The following is an 18,573-nucleotide window of genomic DNA, read 5'->3' on the forward strand; positions in this document are numbered from 1 at the left end:
TTTGACAGTCAAATTTCTGGATGCTATAGTGAATGAGACGTCACTTATTGTTTCCAGGAACACATTGTGAACAGAACATCGATGACTGCGACGTATCGCCATGTGTAAATGGTGGAACATGCATCGACGGTATCAACTCCTACACATGCCTTTGTGTCGAAGGTTTCACGAACGACGACTGTGAACTCAATGTCGATGACTGTGCATCTGCACCATGTGCTAACAATGGCACATGTGTAGATGCAGTGGCCGGCTACACGTGTGAATGTGTATCGGGATACGCAGGTACAAACTGCACAGAAGATGCAAACGAGTGCTCGTCGTCGCCTTGTCAGAATGACGGGACATGCGAGGACCTGTTTGACTCTTATGCCTGTACCTGCAACCAAGGCTACACAGGAGTCCACTGCGAGTCAGAGATCGACCATTGTGCCACCTCCCCTTGCTCTAACGATGCAACCTGCGTAAATACGTACTTGGACTTTGAATGCCGGTGTAGTCCAGGATATGAGGGCTTGAAATGTGAGGTAGAAATCGACGAATGTGCCTCCAGCCCGTGCGTTAACAATGGCAGCTGTTACGACCAGGTTGATGGCTGTATCTGCATTTGCACCGACGAGTTCACAGGTCAGACAATCATGGTGTTATCAAAAGTAAAACAGGTGTACTGCTGATATGCTTAAAAAATCATGATTATGTTTATCTTTGGGGAAGGGAATAATATTTTTTTTTGCTTCCCTTCTTCCTCGTTTCCTTCTTCTTCTCCTCCAAACAAACAAGTTTGATGACCTGGACCAGATGGCTATCGTCACTATTACTGGTAACGTTAGATACCCTGTGGTATTCGGTTACGCCATGCAGCAAGTGGCAACTGCCATGATATGGGCAGAGTAGAAAATGCCCTGACACACTTGCTACATGACGTAACCGAATACCACAGGGTGTTTAAAGTTACCAGTAATAGTGGCGATAGCCATAATGTCCTGGTCATTGATCTTATTTGAGGAGAAGAAGAAATGGATCGGATGTTGGATGTGCTGATCACTATTTATACAAATGTCTCTGAGTAAAGATAAACAGAGCAGTAGTTTGCTAGGCCAGACCATGTAAAGATAAAGATGTAATCGCTTTCAAATTCACTTTCTACGTCATAATATTTTTGCTGAAAGTACTATGTGCATTGTTTCCTCGTCTCTGCCCAGCTCATGACAGTTTTTCTTATGCATACACATGTAAATAACATCCTGTAAACTACACGTAATGCCTACACTAACAAAGGTTTCATTTATTACACAGGGACAAACTGTGAGTCCAACTTTAGCCCATGTGAGCCTGCTCCTTGCCACAATGGAGCAATCTGCACTGATAAGCACCCGGACTATGAATGCATCTGCCCGACTGGTTTTGGTGGTTCTACCTGTAGCATCAACCTACCAGAATGTGCGTCCGGCCCTTGTAACAATGGGGGCACGTGTGTAGACGGAATAGGCAACTTCTCTTGTAGGTAGGTATTTTATTATTTTAAAATCAGAAGTTTTTTTTCCCTGCAAAAACCTAATCTATTAACAACAGGGGCCACTCGATTAATCTAAACGTTAACCACAAAAGTAAGGGCAAAAAAGACTCGAAGTTTATCACGAGAGTTCAGTTGTGTTTGTAAATAACATTTTGAATGAAGACTGGAGGAGGGTATTCGAGTACTCCGCCCGGCATTAAAAAGGGACGGGGGGCGAAACAGTTTACCTAGCACATGCGACCCGTTGTTGCTGAGTCACGTGCCTCTAACGTCACGTCCCGGAAGTAGCAGTAGACAGGTCCATTCCATAAGAAAGGATGGAGGAGTTCCAATTCTTCTAAGTATTGGTTTTGTAAACTTTCAGTAAGATCTCACTCAAGATTACAGGATTAGATATTTCACTGTCTTTGTCTTCCTATAGCTGCCCATCCGGTTTTGAAGGTGATCTTTGCGAGGCTCAAATCAACGAGTGTGCTAGGCATGGCTGTGAGAATGGCGGAACGTGCACGGACACGTACGGGAGATTTGACTGCGACTGCCCGCTAGGATACAACGGAACACGCTGTGAAGTCAACATAGACGACTGTGCAACGCACGGTTGCACCAACGGTTCAGATTGTGTTGATGGGGTCGCTTCATACACCTGCGATTGCTTATCAGGTGAGATATATTTTTATTTCCTACGCATATAGTGTACGTAAATGCATTTAAGTTCGCGGGGATTTAATTTCGCGGCAGCGGGAAATTGGAGTGTTCGCGGTGGTTTTAAATTCGCGATAGCGCTATCCCACGAACATATTTGCAGCACTGTACTGTAGTCGCATACTGTAGTATGAATATTCGCGATGGTTTTAAGTTCGCAGTTCAGTGGCCACCGTGAAAACCGCGAATACAAAACCACCGCGAAAGTTTCTGCATTTACAGTATTCCAAACTCAAACCCAAACAGATAATTTTTTTATTACATGATGCACACGTGAGAGTTGTAGCATTTCTCATTAATCATGCGAAGTATGCAATTGAAAGAAACCTGCTAGAGGGCCAAAACCTATATCACTTTGTACCTATGTATTAATGTTACAACATTACAATTGCAAATCATTTTTTTCTGTTACTTTAAGGCTATACTGGACCAACATGTTCGGAGGACGTAGATGAGTGTTCCTCTAACCCGTGTCTTAACGCAATCAAGTGCAACAACCTCGTCGATGACTACATGTGCGAGTGCCAAAATGGCTTCACGGGGAAGAACTGTGAGATCAACATGGACGACTGTGAGAACGTCACCTGCTTCAACGGTGGAGAATGTGTGGATGAAGTAGCCGGATTCATCTGCAACTGTCCTGATGGCTTCCATGGTAGTATTTGTGAGACTGAAGTGGATGAGTGCTCTTCAGGTATGTGATTTTTTTATTATTTCTTATTTTTTATTATTTATTGCAACATATATTTACAAGACATGGTGGCGACACACTCAAGTCATAACTTATATTAATGCCGCCACCGAAAACAAAATAACAAATAAGGAAAGCACTGAAGCGAAATTTACAAATAAAAATTCAAAGATATAAACTGATGATATGATAATTAACTAAGTCCCCTAAGACTGGTAGGATGATGTTAAATCGTTCTTGAAGCGATCGCTATCTATAAAAAAATTTGCACATACATTAATATTTTGGAGTTTTTTGCCGAGGACAGAAAAGAAGACCCCTTTAAAAGCAACTGTAATAAAGTGTCACCAGATGGATTGTCCATATCAAAACCTACCAGTCTTCTCAAATTGCCGAAGATGGAAGCTCTCTGTTGAGTGTAGTGCAACATATGTACAACATATGCAATGTAAATTGTTCATCTGATACCCCAACACAATCATAATGCAAAGTTTACATTTTCAAACAAAAGTGTTTATTTTCTACGTAACAAGTAAATACAATAAGCGAAAAAAATAATAATGAAAATAACAAAAGAGGCCAGATTATTAAAAGCTTAGATGTTGGCCACTCAAAGAACTAATTTTACAGTTCAAGTGAAATAATTCAAATTAGTTATTGCAAAAAAAAAACATATTACGTACGAAGGAAAATATCAGGTCAATAATGACATCAACATATTAAGTGAAGTAATAAAAAAGATAATGGTTAGAACATTTATCACAGTTACGCATGATAAACCAACGTCACACAAAGTGATAGTAAACCATATAGCAAATAAATGTATTGTAGATCTTTCTATGTAATATAGTCAGATCTTTTCCCGGACAATTCAGGTAAAAGAACTACTTCATATAGCATTTACTTTCTGGTGATAGTCACAGTCCATGTCCGTGTTACATTGTACTACGTTGTGTCCAACAGACCCTTGCCAGTACTCTGGAACCTGTATGGATGCCGTTAACAGCTACAGTTGCCAGTGTCAGACTGGATACAATGGAACAAACTGTGAACTGGACATTGATGAATGTATCAATTCACCGTGTAAGAATGCAGCTCCATGCAGCAACACACATGGGGATTACAGGTAAAGTTTTGCATATGAACTGATTTTTTTTTCTTTGGGGCCGAACTTTCTCTCCTGAAACTATGGACAAAGTGTTAACTGTACAACTTAAAGCGAATACCAAACCTATTCTTGCCTTTACTTTTCACCATATATGTAATACTTTATATTTCATATTCATATCTTAATATATTGATATTTCTGGTGATGCTTCTTGATGCTGATGCTGAAGTTAACGCAGTTCCAAGTATCATAAGATAGAAATCTAAATTAAAATATTCTGTAATGACCTTGTCTGATCCTAACCACTTGTCATCACAGCAGCTGTGATGTTTGTGTTAGATTCAGATCAGAAATGGCCGAGGCTGATAAAAAAAATACAGAAAATAGAGCATTTAGGCAGTCATAAGATGGAGGACTGTGCCGTAGGACAGAATTCTCACATCTCAAGATAGATTAAAGCTTGAACCCTACACTGTCCTGTCTAATCTTGACCACTGGTCAGTACATCAACTGTGGTGTTTGTGTTTTATTTATTGATGACCCTCGACTGGTCCACCGCTTTGTACAGAGAACTCAGCGTTGATACTATCGGTATTGTGCATTTATTAAGAGGCATTTCTACTGTCTAGCACCAGATGATTCGGTGATAGTCTGACCATGACCACTGGTCATTGCTTTAAATATGGATGTTGTGTTGGATCCAGATCAGATATAGCCTAAGGCTGACGCAAAAATTTGTACAAAGAATTTAGCTTTGATGCAGTCAACCCCGAACCATAAGATAAAATTCTAGCATCTAAAGATAGCCAGAAGTAATAGTAAAATAAAGAAATCCCTGCCCTTCCCTGTCTAATCTTGGCAACTAGTAACTTTTTCAGCAAGCGTGGTGCTTGTGTTAGATTCATTGATGTTCTGATATCCACCTTCGACCCCATACAGAGAATTCACATTTGATGGCATCGGTTGTGTTCCATAAGATGCATTCTTAGCATCCATGGATTCACTGAGAATCTGAGCCTGCCCTAGCCGATGTGCCTGATCACTAGTCATTACAGTAGTGTTAGTGTTTTTGTTGGATTCAGGGATGTTCTGATACTGACCTACGGCCCTGTACAGAGAATTCACATTTGATGGAATAGGCTGTGTTTCATAAGATGCATTTCTAGCATCCATGGATTCACTAAGAATCTGAGCCTGTCCTAGCCGGTATGCCTGATCATCATCACTAGTCATTACAGTAGTGTTAGTGTTTTTGTTGGATTCAGGGATGTTCTGATACTGACCCACGGCTCTATATAAAGAATTCACATTTGATGGAATCGGTTGTGTTCCATAAGATGCATTCTTAGCATCCAAAGATTCACTGAGAATCTGAGCCTGCCCTAGCCGATGTGCCTGATCACTAGTCATTACAGTAGTGTTAGTGTTTTTGTTGGATTCAGTGATGTTCTGATATCCACCCTCGACCCCATACAGAGAATTCACATTTGATGGAATCGGCTGTGTTCCATAAGATGCATTCTTAGCATCCATGGATTCACTGAGAATCTGAGCCTGCCCTAGCCGATGTGCCTGATCACTAGTCATTTCAGTAGTGTTAGTGTTTTTGTTGGATTCAGGGATGTTCTGATACCGAACCTGGTCTGCCTTATCATGCCCACCTGTCACTACAGAAGCTGTGGTGTTTGTGTTAGATTCAGCGATGGCCTGAGACTGACCCTGCCCTGTCTGATTATGTTTGTTCATGTCTTCATACTGGTTATCATGGCCACTAGCAGCAGTTGTGACCTTTGTGTTAGATTTAGTCACCTGTTCCTGACCTTTCTGATTATGTTGGTTCAAATCTTCATAATGATGACCATGGCCACTAGCTGCAAGCACACCAGTGTTTATTTTTGTTTCAGTGATGGCGTGAGGCCGGTCCTGCCGTTTTAAATTATGCTGGTTGTCCACATCTTCATACTGGTGGTCATCACCACTGACCATTGCTATGGTGTTGGTGTTGGACTCAGTAACGGCCTGAGACTGACTCTGCCCTGCCCTGTAGTGATTATTGGTCATCACAGTAACTGTGGGGTTGTTGAGGGCAAATTTGTTTTTTCTAATCCCAGTAAGAAGATTCACACCCCTCCTCTTGTACCAGACTATGAAAGCAATGGCAACAGTGAGAGTTACCAATGAACCAATAACAGTTGAAGTGATTACAGTTTTGTTGAGGCTGGGACAAGATTCACGGCAAGTGGTAGCAATCAGAGTACTGGTAACATTATTTAGTAGCACCTTTCTCTGTGTGTCATTAGGCATCGTGGCAAATATCGAGCCAACATTGCGTCTGAAGTACCAGTGATAGTGATATGTGCCATCATGGCTATTGTTACTATCGATAGCACTGCGCCATTGTGTATCATCGGACAGATTGGCAAATTTGGAGCTTACAGTTTGTGCTGTTTGGCCAGTATTGCTAGCAGTATTGCCAGATGGAGAAGATGTTGACATTTTGGATGAAGTAAATGAGGCGTGTTTATCAGTTGTTGTTATTATTATTGTTGTTGATTTAATTTGGTCGTTACAAATCATATCTTTTGGGTTGACGTCTTTAAGTTTTTGTCTCGGAGGTTGAGCACATATTATCTGATCTACAAATGATTTGATCCGTTTAAAGGGAACCATCCTACAGTCGCAATGCCAAGGGTTGTCGCCAATACGTAACGTCCGAATGGATGCGAACACGTCATAATCTGACAGGGGGAGGGAAGTTATCTTGTTGGATTTCAAATCTAGAGTTTGAAGCTTGGGTAGGTTTGAGAAAGCTTCAGGCTGAATCTCACCTATCATGTTACAGCACAATTCCAAATTTTTGAGCTCGGGTAGATTTATGAATATGCCTGATTGGATGTGGGTTAGCTGGTTATAGTCGATTTGCAAAATTATGAGCTTGCGTAGATTTGAGAAAACACCAGTCTGAATGCTGGTTATCCTATTCATGCTTAGGCTCAGAAAAACAAGCTGGGGGTTGTTTGAGAACGCACCTTGATGGATGTGAGTTATCAAGTTGCGGAAAAGAGCCAAATATGTGAGTTTGGGTAGGTGTGAGAGTGATGGAACAGTACGCATGCAGTTTTGGTCCAACTCTAAGTGGGAGACCGAAGTTGGGATGTCCACCTGATCTATACTGGTGAGATCCAAGCTACGGTATATACAGGATGATGAAGATGTACAGCCAGCTTCTGGCATTTTGGGTTCCTTCATGATGATAAGAAGAAAAATCAGCAGGTGCCGCAGCTTTCTTCCCATGTTATCCTGCTATCGTAATGGAACAAGGAATAGGAATAAATCAAAACAAGGCAATCGATATCACAGTCAATTATGTATAGACTTTTCCACATTGTAGTTCATATGAACGCATTATGAAGGCATCAAAATGAAATTGTTTTCTATCATTATAAAAGTGATTACATAAGATGTTATTGTTATCATATGTAATTAAGATACAAGTAAATGTGAAAAATACATTGTTAGAGCCGAAAATAGCGATGTCATCAAAAATGCCTCTCATCATGCGGTTGGCAAAAAATTGGAAAATTTTTTAAAACTTTGTGAAATTGTTGTCAACTAGATTTTAGAAGAACTCACTGAATTTGGTGGCTGTAGCATAAGCCGATCTGGCGTTATGCGACATCAAAGATAGCATAGGCCTCAAAAGACCCCCATCTGAATAGGGCTGAAAATGGGTGATAGTTGTGAGTAGAAAGCAGGAGAAAGGGCCTTAACATACGCCATACTGAGCCACTAAGCACAAAATTGAAGAACAGTTTCTCTGCTCCAATACCAATTTTTAATGCAATTTGTAACTTAAATAAAACAGAGAAATACCTTTCGGAAAGACTACAAAACAATTATCAAACATTCTAAACGGAATTATAAAGTCAATCTATTACGTGATCTAGAAAAATACAAAATACCATCAGTACATAAGAAAAAAAAACAGAAAACAGCATTTTCTTATGCACTTGTTTTTTCACATGAAGCAATTTGTGTATGATGCGTTGTTACCCATAGTGCCCCGTTTGTCCCAGCATGTAATGAAATCAGTCTATGAGCACAATCAATATGTAGGTGGTAAGCCTGTTCTGTATAAGTGTTCTTTATACATATGTCTTGCGTGACAAACAGTTTTAAATCAGTCTGAGTCGGCATATTTCCATATCAATATTGATGAGCACTTCTCGTTAAAAGTTGGTGTAGATTTGCAGGCAACAGGCTCTTGTTTCTTACATCAACACCTCTTGTCCCTTACACATAACAAATTAAACGACATATTTAGTCTTACTTAATATGGTTCTTCAAATATGGTCCATGTCTAGCTACACTACACGAAATCTGATCTTCTTAAGCATAGTTTTATAAAAAAAACGCATATTTATGCACGCCTTAAAGCGTGTTCACTGATTGAATTCCGTGCAGTGCTATTTGAATATTAATGTTAAGCAAGCTGTTTACTACAATGTTTTTACGGACAGTCTTTATTTTTATATGTAATTGTATTTGGACCTCTCAGATTTGAAGACAATGATAGAGAAATGGTTTTGCCTTATTGGATATAATATTGGCGTCTCCAAAATTAAAGCTCATGTGAAAATTGATGTTCCAATTCTATGTCAAAAGGGAAAAACTCTTGCATACCAACAAACCAGAATTATTCATATCTTTTTTATATTTTGATGGAAAAGCATCTGGTATAACATGAAGTCCATTAATTGGAGCTTTTTTCTTGTTCATGTTAGCTAAAAAAAGAACCTTCGACTCGTACTTTCAAGCAAAAACATTCAATCCGAAGAAAAAATCGGCAGATATTTCATGTAAGACATCACGAAATCGCATGGATGCGGGGGCCTGTCGGGGTCTATGCCCGATCGCGCCGTCCATGTGTAAGCTCACTAAGCTAGCCTGGGTACCATCTGGAAAGTAGTTCGCTCCGGCGTTCATTATATACTATATACAGTCGCTTCTAGCTGTGACATTCATTATACACTATATACAGTCGCTCCTCTGTGTTTCCGTCTGGGAACGCGGACCATCTTAACGTCTGGAATCGTCCAAATTTTGGACGCAGGCGCTGATTGGTCCCAACGTATGAGCGAATTATGGAATGGATTCAAGCGCTCGTTCGAAGAGGCCTTTCATAACCGGACAGGCCCTCCGTCTGCTCGTGGAAGGCCTGTTGTCATCGAACAAGCGCTCTAGAACCCATTCCTACATTCGCTCATTAACTGAAGTTACCACCAAACGGTTTGAATGTGCAAGTCTCCAGACGGATAGCAGAAGCGAACATAGGAGCGACCTACTATCCGGATGGTACCCAGGCTATCACTAAGCTGCATCATCACGAAATGTGGCCAGTGATTTTGCAACATTAATATCAACCCAGGGGTACTGCAACCCCACGATTTATGGCATGTCGCTAAATTTAAGTGTAGTAAATCTAAACAAATTTACAGTATATTACAAGATACGTAAGTAAAACGTAGAAAATGCATTTTTTTCAGAAAAAAAAAACAATAAGACAACTATACATACCTGCAAACTTATCTTTCAAGCTAGTGATTGTCTCTTCAGTTGGTTCTTTCCAAAGCTTTTTCAGTTGCAGTTGTGCCTGCTAGCTGCGAGTGGTGTGTGCCTTTCTCGTACCAATGTGACAAACAACCTTAGGTTAGTCTTACGTTTCTGGCGGTGCTGATTGTCTGAGCTCAGCTTCATGAATATTGGCGTTTATGAACATTATTATGACGATTGTATATATATATATATTTGTATGTTATGTATTGTTGATGGGTCATGTACTTTGTGTAACCCAGGGCCCCACTGTAAAGCAGTGACTTACTTACACTGAGTTGGGTCACCCTGGCTAAAGAAAACAGAATAAAAAAAAATTGTTTCTCAAAATGGTGGTCTCTGAATTGCTTTGCCAGGCTAGGCGGTACCGATAACAATATAGAAGAAGTTTATTTGCAAATTCGTGCCCGAGGGCTAATTGCAAGTACATGGTATACACATAGTGACAATGGACAGTTATAAACAATATTCTAATCTAATACTAGTGTTGGCTATTTCTAAACAGGTTGGGATTGACTTCTTTTTTGAAAGCAGAGGGAGACGAAAAGCCCCACATTTTCTATAATTGATAACAATTCACTCAGCACGTAAACAGGGTGCGCAAACTCTGTGCAGTAAAATTGAAATTTCAGCTAAAAAAACTAACATAAGTGTTTCGCAAGGCACAATAGTTATTCCTATGGTACTCGTTCCATCATTGTTTTTTACTGATCATTCGGCTATATGTTTAGATCCGGCAGCCTTCATATTGCTAAGATAGGTAAATTACGTAAAAGATTTTGCTTTGTGATTAGAAAAGATAATAACACTCATGTTTAGCCCCACCTGACTGTATAGAGGTTTTCTTTTTATCCTATATTGTTTAGGAAAGATTTACACTGTATCCACTGTTTCTTTGTAGATTATATTTGTTCATACAAGAATTACTGTACTTTCTGTCGTGTCAATAAAGCTTGAGTTCATGAAGTTTTACTAATTTCAGAATCTGGTTATTTGATTAACAACATTTTTCAGGTGGCTCAATGAATGTTTTTGAACGCTATATCAGACAGATCAGATCGGGAACTTCGCAGGGAAAAAAATTCGTACAGCATAATTTCTTGTGGGCTCTGAACTTGTTTTCATAATGTCCCATACCACTTTTAGTACAATCTGTTCCTTAAATCAAACCAATAAATGAGTTTGGGAAATACAGAATGGCATCAGGGTTAACATTAGAACAATAACAAAAATACAAAATTTGTGTTTTGAAGGAAAAAGTATAAATTTTCACAGATCTTTTAGTTAATTTTCAAATGAATGTTTTGATTGAAAAGAAATTTTATCATTTTAAATGAAACTTGCACATACCTAAATACAACAAGAACCACGGTTATTTTCCATTTTGCGGGGAAAGCAACTGGTATAATATATGTAGTTCAGAACTGCAGAGTAATATCTTGTTCAGGTTGCTTTGAAATACCAATCTACAATTCATATAAAAATAAAGCCATTCTGAGTATAATATGTAGATGTTTCCAAATTTTGACTGAATATAACACCAAAATTTTGTGTTATGTTCAGTCAAATTCAAAGGTTTGGATGCCCGTGTTGGACTTTTGATAAGACTTATTGTTCAACACGTTAGCTATATCAGTGGGTACACGTTACTGTAAATTGTGGAATTTTTACAATGTTGTTAAGTTAACTACGACTAAATGTTTACAACCGTAAACATATTGTTCGTTTTCCATCGCGTTGTTATTTGTTATTTCAACAACTAACTCAAAACGTCGTTTATGTCCCGTCGCTAAATTCTGAGGCCGCAACACAAACTGAATTTACAGTAGTTTACTGGATACGTAATGTAAAAGAATGTCTGCTGTCGTAAGAAAAAAAAAATCAAATATCATAAATTCTGCAAACTTACCTTGCAAGCTTCCTGGAGTATATTCAGTGGGTTCTTCTTGGGGTAGTGCGTTATGAAGGACTTTCTTCAGCCCTCTAGTTGCAATTTGCCTGACAACTACGAAGCTGGTGGGTAGTTTTTTTTTTTCACACCAATGTGACAAACAACATTAGATTAGTCATACTCGTTTAGCGTAGTGTTGATTGTCTGAGCTCAGTTTCATGAATATTGGCATTTATGATGATTGTAGGGATCATTTCTACGTAATTGTCATACTGGTGGTTCCAGAATTTCTTCGCCTTTACCAACAACATTTTGTTTAGAAATCAAGCAGCGTCTACGTATCTTCAAATCTGCGCATTAAAGTCGGAATTCAAGAAATGCAAATGAAGAAATGTTTAATTGCGAGGCAGAATAGTAATTCCTGTGATAAGTGTGTCCTGTTAATCATTGGGGTTCTACAGATTGCAGAATATGGCTGTTTCATTTCGTTTGATATTAACAGTTCACAGGTTGCTTACTCCCTCTTTGTTGTTTTTTACTGATGTTTTCAAGGCTATTTAGACCAATAAGGCGAGAAGCTTGGCAGAAAAAATGCCACTTAACTCTCATTTTACAGCGTAATTTCTCGTGGGTGCTGAAATTGTTTCCTGGTTTGAAAAATTTTCTTCTGGCCACCTAATATATACTCATAAACACATATTACCTTGAAAATCAGTAAATGACTGTTATCAAATAGCTCACAAAGCGCTGTCTGCGTTTGTGTACTGTAAGACATCCACGTAAACAATATTAACTATAACTAGAAAAGCCGACATTTTCTTGAGAGAAAATACAGCATATTTCAGCCATACGCATTCCCATGCAATACTTAACTGTTCCAAATCACCCCTGCGCGAAAATGGAACAATTTAACAGTATCTTCTCTGAAAAAATGTACTAATATTGTGAGTTGATTTTAGGTCAAAACGGAGCTTGCACAATATGCTCCGGGCCCATATGGAAGAATATACTTTTTTCCACAGGATCTTCTCTGGACCAACAACTTAACTTGATGTGGCTTTATCTATATATTTAATTTTCCTTCTTTGTTAAGCTTATTCTGTATACCACTATTAAACTGTTTTACTTTGTATGGAATCAGCCATCGGGCCTAATCTTGTCTTAGTGTAACAATTTCGTGCGCGTAGCGTGCGAGACCCAGAGGATAGGAGTGTCAGAGGATTTCCGTTTTCGGAGGTCACCCTGGCACTGAGAGAATTTTATTGGTTTCAAACTCTGGTAGTTTAAAGTTACTTACAATTTTAATTTTACGTCAAACAACAACAACACTAGAAACACCTACATTTGGTCGGGAGAAAATACAGCACTTTTTTCCAGTCCAGTGAGGGAAATGTGGCTACTATAGATAAGGTGGCCATTATAGAGAAAATGCTGATCTATTGACTAAGAGCAAGTTACACATGATATTAGTACCCACTGATCTCTATGCATATAAATATTGTACAGGTAAGCCAATTGTTTAGATTTACGGTTCAATTAATTCTGAAGACAAATATTGATGACAAAATAATCATTGTCACCACTGTCAAACTTACGTATCAAAACTAAACGCAACCTGGCCAATTTCTCCGCGATTTCTAGCCAAGAAGCATGATATCGATTGTCTCAAATAGCCCTGCTAAAATCAAATCTACCGAAAATGATTGATATTGCCATGCCGAATGTTGATAAATTCACCGACAAAGAATTGTACTCTAACGTCCAGGACCCACGTACCTTCCGCTACCGCCCAAATGACGCCGTAGTGAACTACAAATCCTCGCACTACGATTTTAAACCGGGCGCAGGTGACATACATCCACTGTATGGCCGCAATGTCTCTGTATGTACGGGATCGTGAAGCCCCGCTTATGAATATTAATTAGCCTTCGTCTTCGCTGATTGGCTGGCTCATTGATTCAACTACCTCTTACTACGATTTTAAACCGGGCGCAGGTGACATGCATCCACTGTATGGCCGCAATGTCTCTGTATGTACGGGATCGTGAGGCCCCGCTTATGAATATCAATTAGCCTTTGTCTTCCTCTTCGCTGATTGGCTGGCTCATTGATTCAACCTCTTACTGGATCTGACACCGCAGCATGTGTGGGGCTCTGTGGGATCACGACTGGAGGCCGAAGGAAAATCAATTTCCCCTCAGAAAAGTGCCGAAATCAATCATTTTAAAGTGGTTTATGCCAAAATTTGTACTTGCCTTCAGTGCCTATCTATACCAAATTTCATGTCATCTAATTGTAATACTAGGGTACTGGGAGTCGTTTTAAAAATGGTCTTAAATTGCAAAAAAACAACTCAATAAAATCATTTTAAAGGCGGATATGAAAAAATGAAGAAATAAAAACGCCTGAGTGCATTAGCCCATTTTACCATTGTGCGAAATGTCAGGTCATTCGGTCCAAGAACGACGGAGATAACGTGCTTTGAAGATTTGACAGAAGAAAGATGAAACATTACAAATACAATATATTTCACCATACATGTGGTATGGCTGAAATATAAATACAACTCAATCTCCACAACTGGATATTTACTTCCGGACCTTTCCACTGACATCCATCACTCTCAGCGTCACTAGAATGAACTGGCAGAACAATTCGTTCCAAGTATTAGAAAACTGATATGTTCAACTGTTTTATTCCAGTTATCTGTAATTGTATCGAATTGAGAAATTTTTACATGGCTTTCTGTTCAGAAAGGGTTACCGCGGCTATGCATCTGCCATTGAGTCCAATTAATTTTTATCATATTTCAAACATCGAACGAAAGGTTCTGGTGTGACCTTAAGAAAATTATATTTTTATCATCATTATTCTTATATAATTGACACAATGCTATCAGAATCATTAGAAAACTGACATTTTCAACCATTATATTCCAGTTAAGAATGTCGAATTGAGAGAATTTTTGTTGCTTATATCCTTTCTTACATGGCTTTCTGCTCAAAAAGGGTTGGCTATGCATCTACCGATGCCATTTAGTCCAATGAATTTTTATAATATTTCAAACTCCAAAAGAAAGGTTCTTGTGTGACCTTAAGTCAATTATATTTTAATCATCATTATTCTTACAGAATTGACATAATGCTATCAGAAATGACACAATGATATCAGAAATGACATAATGATATCAGAAATGACATAATGATATCAGAAATGACATTAAAGCCAGTGAGATTTTAATTTGATAAATGTGCTGGTTACATTGTTCCGATTATACCCCTGTCACATTATCCACGATCTTCGGGGAAGGTCGGCCATATTTAAAATTGACAGAGGGTTGCACGTATTTTTCACCTGAAAACTGTCCCTGTCACATATAAGCCAAACTTTGTACCTTGTACATTTGTTGTGCAATAAAGTTTTTTTTTCATTATAAGCGAGGCTCGGGCGATTGCTGCAGACTCGTCGTCCGATCGATTGTCGCGCAATGTGACAGGGGTATTACAATTCATTCTTAGTTAAAGTGTTCTAATGATGTAAAAGTGTTCCATTAACCCGTGCACGTGTCTAAACGCCTTGGAATGTAACAACTTGGGGTGGGTATAGTTACAGCGTGCTGGTATATAACGGGCTTTTAGTGTTGGACCGGTTAAAAAAACGGACATGAAAAAAATCAGTGCACTGGATCTTCGACCGACTAGAAAATGAACAGAATATACCGGCATACGTTTAGAGGCTTGCCGGTCAAAGAAGGGCGAAGTAGAGTAGAGTAAATTAGAGAAGTTTTTAGTCATTTCTACCAATCAAGTTTCTATAGTCAAACTTAGCAGTCTTTACACAGAGATAGAGTTTTAAAACGCCACCAAACAGATTCATTTTTAACGAAATGAACCGGACCTGGACCTGAATTTTCTGTATCGGTACCCACCCCTACAAACAAGTAAAATACAATAATCGAAAACATAGTAATGAAAATAACAAAAGAGGCCAAAATCTTGAAAGTTTAGAAGTTGCCCACCCAAAGAACTAATTTTACACTCAACTAGAAATAATTCAAATTAGGTATTGCAAAATATTATGTACTAAGGAAATATCAGGTCAATAATGACATCAACATATTAAGTGAAGTAATGAAAGAGATAGTGGTTGAAACATTCATCACAACTACGCATGATAAACCAACGTCACACAAAATGAGAGTAAACCATATCCAGGAAATACATTTTAGATCTTTGGATCTAACACATTAGTAATCGGATCTATTCACGGACAATCCAGGTCTTTCTAATGAGTTAGGTAAAAGATCTACTTTATATAGCATTTACTTTCTAGTGATGGTCATAGTCCATCTCCGTGTTACATTGTACTACGTTGTGTCCAGTAGACCCTTGCCAGGCTTCTGGAACCTGCATTGATGCCGTTAACAGCTACAGTTGTCAATGCCAGACTGGATACAATGAAACAAATTGTGAACGTATCATTGATGAATGTATCACTTCACCGTGTAAGAATGCAGCCCAATGCAGCAACACACATGGCGATTACAGGTAAAGTTTTGTATAAGAACTTATGTTTTTCTTTTGGGCCGAACTCTGTGCAGAGCTCCTGAAACTATGGATAAAGTGTTAACAGTACAACTTATAGCAGTACAAAATTTCTTTGCTTTAACTTTTCACTGTATATGCACCTACTTTATCTGTCTATATTCATATATATATATATATATATATATATATATATATATATATATATATATATATATATATTAAAATATTGGTATAATTTCTAACATTGCATTAAAAGTACTGGGTTTTTTTCTTGATGCTGATGCTGAAGCAGTCCCAAGATGTATCATAAGATAGAAATCTAGCATATTAAGATTCTGTAATGGCCCTGTATGATCTTGACCACTAGTCATCACAGCAGCTGTGATGACTAGTGGTCAAATGGCATGAGGCTGATAAAAAAATACAGAAAATGGAGCCTTGAGGCTGTCATAAGATGTGCCGTAAGACGGAATTCTAGCATCTAAAGATTAATTAAACAGCAACTGTGGTGTTTCTGTTGGTTATAATAAAGGATTGTTTATTTATGTTTTGATCCGAGGAGGTTGTTTGATCCGACCACACACGGACCCGCCAGGGTCAGTTTAATTAGCTCCAGACAGGCGGGTTAGTCCGGGGCTTCATTCCCGGACCGCCTTACACGCGCGCGGACGCGAAACTCCTATCTCCCAGCGCGATTTCACGGCCTGAGACTGGTCCAACACTTTGTACAGGAAAAACAGCCTTCAGGCAGTAAATTGCAAGTAACATGCGACAGTATAATTCTGGACAAACATTCTAATTCCGGAAAACCTTAATAATTTCAAAATAGATTAACCAGATGAATTAATATTTGTAGGTATGATATATCAAAGGACTAGAGTTCCACGACCCCATACCTTCGCCAAATGATCCTAACCTTTCTCTGCAACTGCTGTATTAATTGTGTTTGTCATTAATTATGCAAATAAGGTCCTCATTTGTATAAATTATATCAGTTGATCATCTCCTCCACCAGACAACAGAAGTGCGCAATCTATGTTAAGAAAGAAGGCTTTTATCGCATTTTCTGACAATTTATGCAAATGAGATCCTCATTTGCATAATTAATGTTCAACGATGCTCACCTGTATATAACTTCCAGATGCTACAAGTAAGAAGTTCCGGTCATTTAACAAAAAGAAAGTATAGCATTTTCTCATTCATTATGCAAATTAGGTCTTAATTTTGCATAATATATATCAATCAATATTCTTCTCCTTCTCAGTTACAAATGTCACATGTTGCAATGGTTCCATAATGGAACTGAGCGTGTTTACAAAATGTTCTTATTAATTATGCAAATTAGATACCAATTTGCATAATTAATATGTCATTATATAAATCACCACCTAAGCTATCTACATACCAAAAATCATAACAATCCGTTAACCCCTTCTTGAGTTATTCCCTTTTAAAGCCCGACACTAAACCTGCCTTGCAGTTCCAAAACAAGCCGCTAGGGGTCCAAACCTACACCACTTACTCTCGGCATCAAGAGCTGTCTACCACTAAAAAATCATAGCCACAGCATGTTCAGAACTCGAGATATCAAGCCAGGAAGTTCCGCTGCAGTACCGTAATAGGCCGCTAGGGGACCCAAAATCTAACCGTTTCCAGGACTAATGAAGACCTACCCACGTACCAAATACCAATACAATCCATGCAGGCGTTCTTGAGTTATGGTGTTTTCCTACAAACATACACACATACACACACACAAACGCTACCCAAAATATAACCTTCTTGGCGAAGGTAATAATGAATACGTAGGTTGCAATTAGATGTCTCTACGAAGAAAGGTCTGCAGAATTCTGACTCAGGGTCCAGAATTCTGGCTCAGGTTCCTAGAATTCTGGCAAAATTCTGCCTCACAGCCAGTATTCTGCCAGAATTGGCCTTCTTCATGGAGACATATAATTGCAACCTATATAATCATCATCCTTTGATGTATCATACCTACAAATATTAATTCATCTGGTTAATCTATTTTGAAATAAATTAAGGTTTTCCGGAATTAAAGTGGTTGTCCGGAATTATATTGTCGCCTGTTAATTCTATTTTCTAGCATCAGATGGTTCGGTGATAGTCTGATCATCATCACTGGTCAATACTGCAACTGCAACTATGGCTATTGTGTTGGATTGACACTCGATCAGGAATGGTCTGAGGCTGGTCTCACACTTTGTACAAATCTAGAGAATTAAGCTTTGGGTCAGTCGACTCTGTGCCTTAGATCAGTCTTGTGCAATAAGATACATTTCTTTTTTTGCTATTGTGTTGGATTCCGATCAGAAATGGTCTGAGGCTGGTCCAACACTTTGTACATGGAATTTAGTTTTGAGGCAGTCGATCCTGGGCCATAAGAATTCGAGCCCCACCCTGTGCTTTCTAATCCTGCCCACTGGTAATTTTTTCAGCAGCTGCGGTGTTTGTGTAGGGTTTAGTGATGTCCTCATACGGACCCGC

General features: G+C 38.8%; 1 protein-coding gene across 1 annotated transcript in view; it reads left to right on the forward strand.

Annotated features, from left to right (window-relative positions):
* Positions 1–18,573, forward strand: part of LOC118413717 (fibropellin-1-like) — a 39,890-nt gene that overhangs the window by 4,629 nt on the left and 16,688 nt on the right. The window contains exons 8-12 of the mRNA XM_035817246.1: positions 58–627; positions 1,297–1,504; positions 1,938–2,176; positions 2,637–2,912; positions 3,873–4,035. Coding sequence (XP_035673139.1) covers positions 58–627; positions 1,297–1,504; positions 1,938–2,176; positions 2,637–2,912; positions 3,873–4,035 — 1,456 coding nt within the window. The remainder of the gene's footprint in view (positions 1–57; positions 628–1,296; positions 1,505–1,937; positions 2,177–2,636; positions 2,913–3,872; positions 4,036–18,573) is intronic.

This window comes from Branchiostoma floridae, chromosome 4 (genome assembly GCF_000003815.2).
Source record: "Branchiostoma floridae strain S238N-H82 chromosome 4, Bfl_VNyyK, whole genome shotgun sequence".
Lineage (NCBI taxonomy): Eukaryota > Metazoa > Chordata > Leptocardii > Amphioxiformes > Branchiostomatidae > Branchiostoma > Branchiostoma floridae.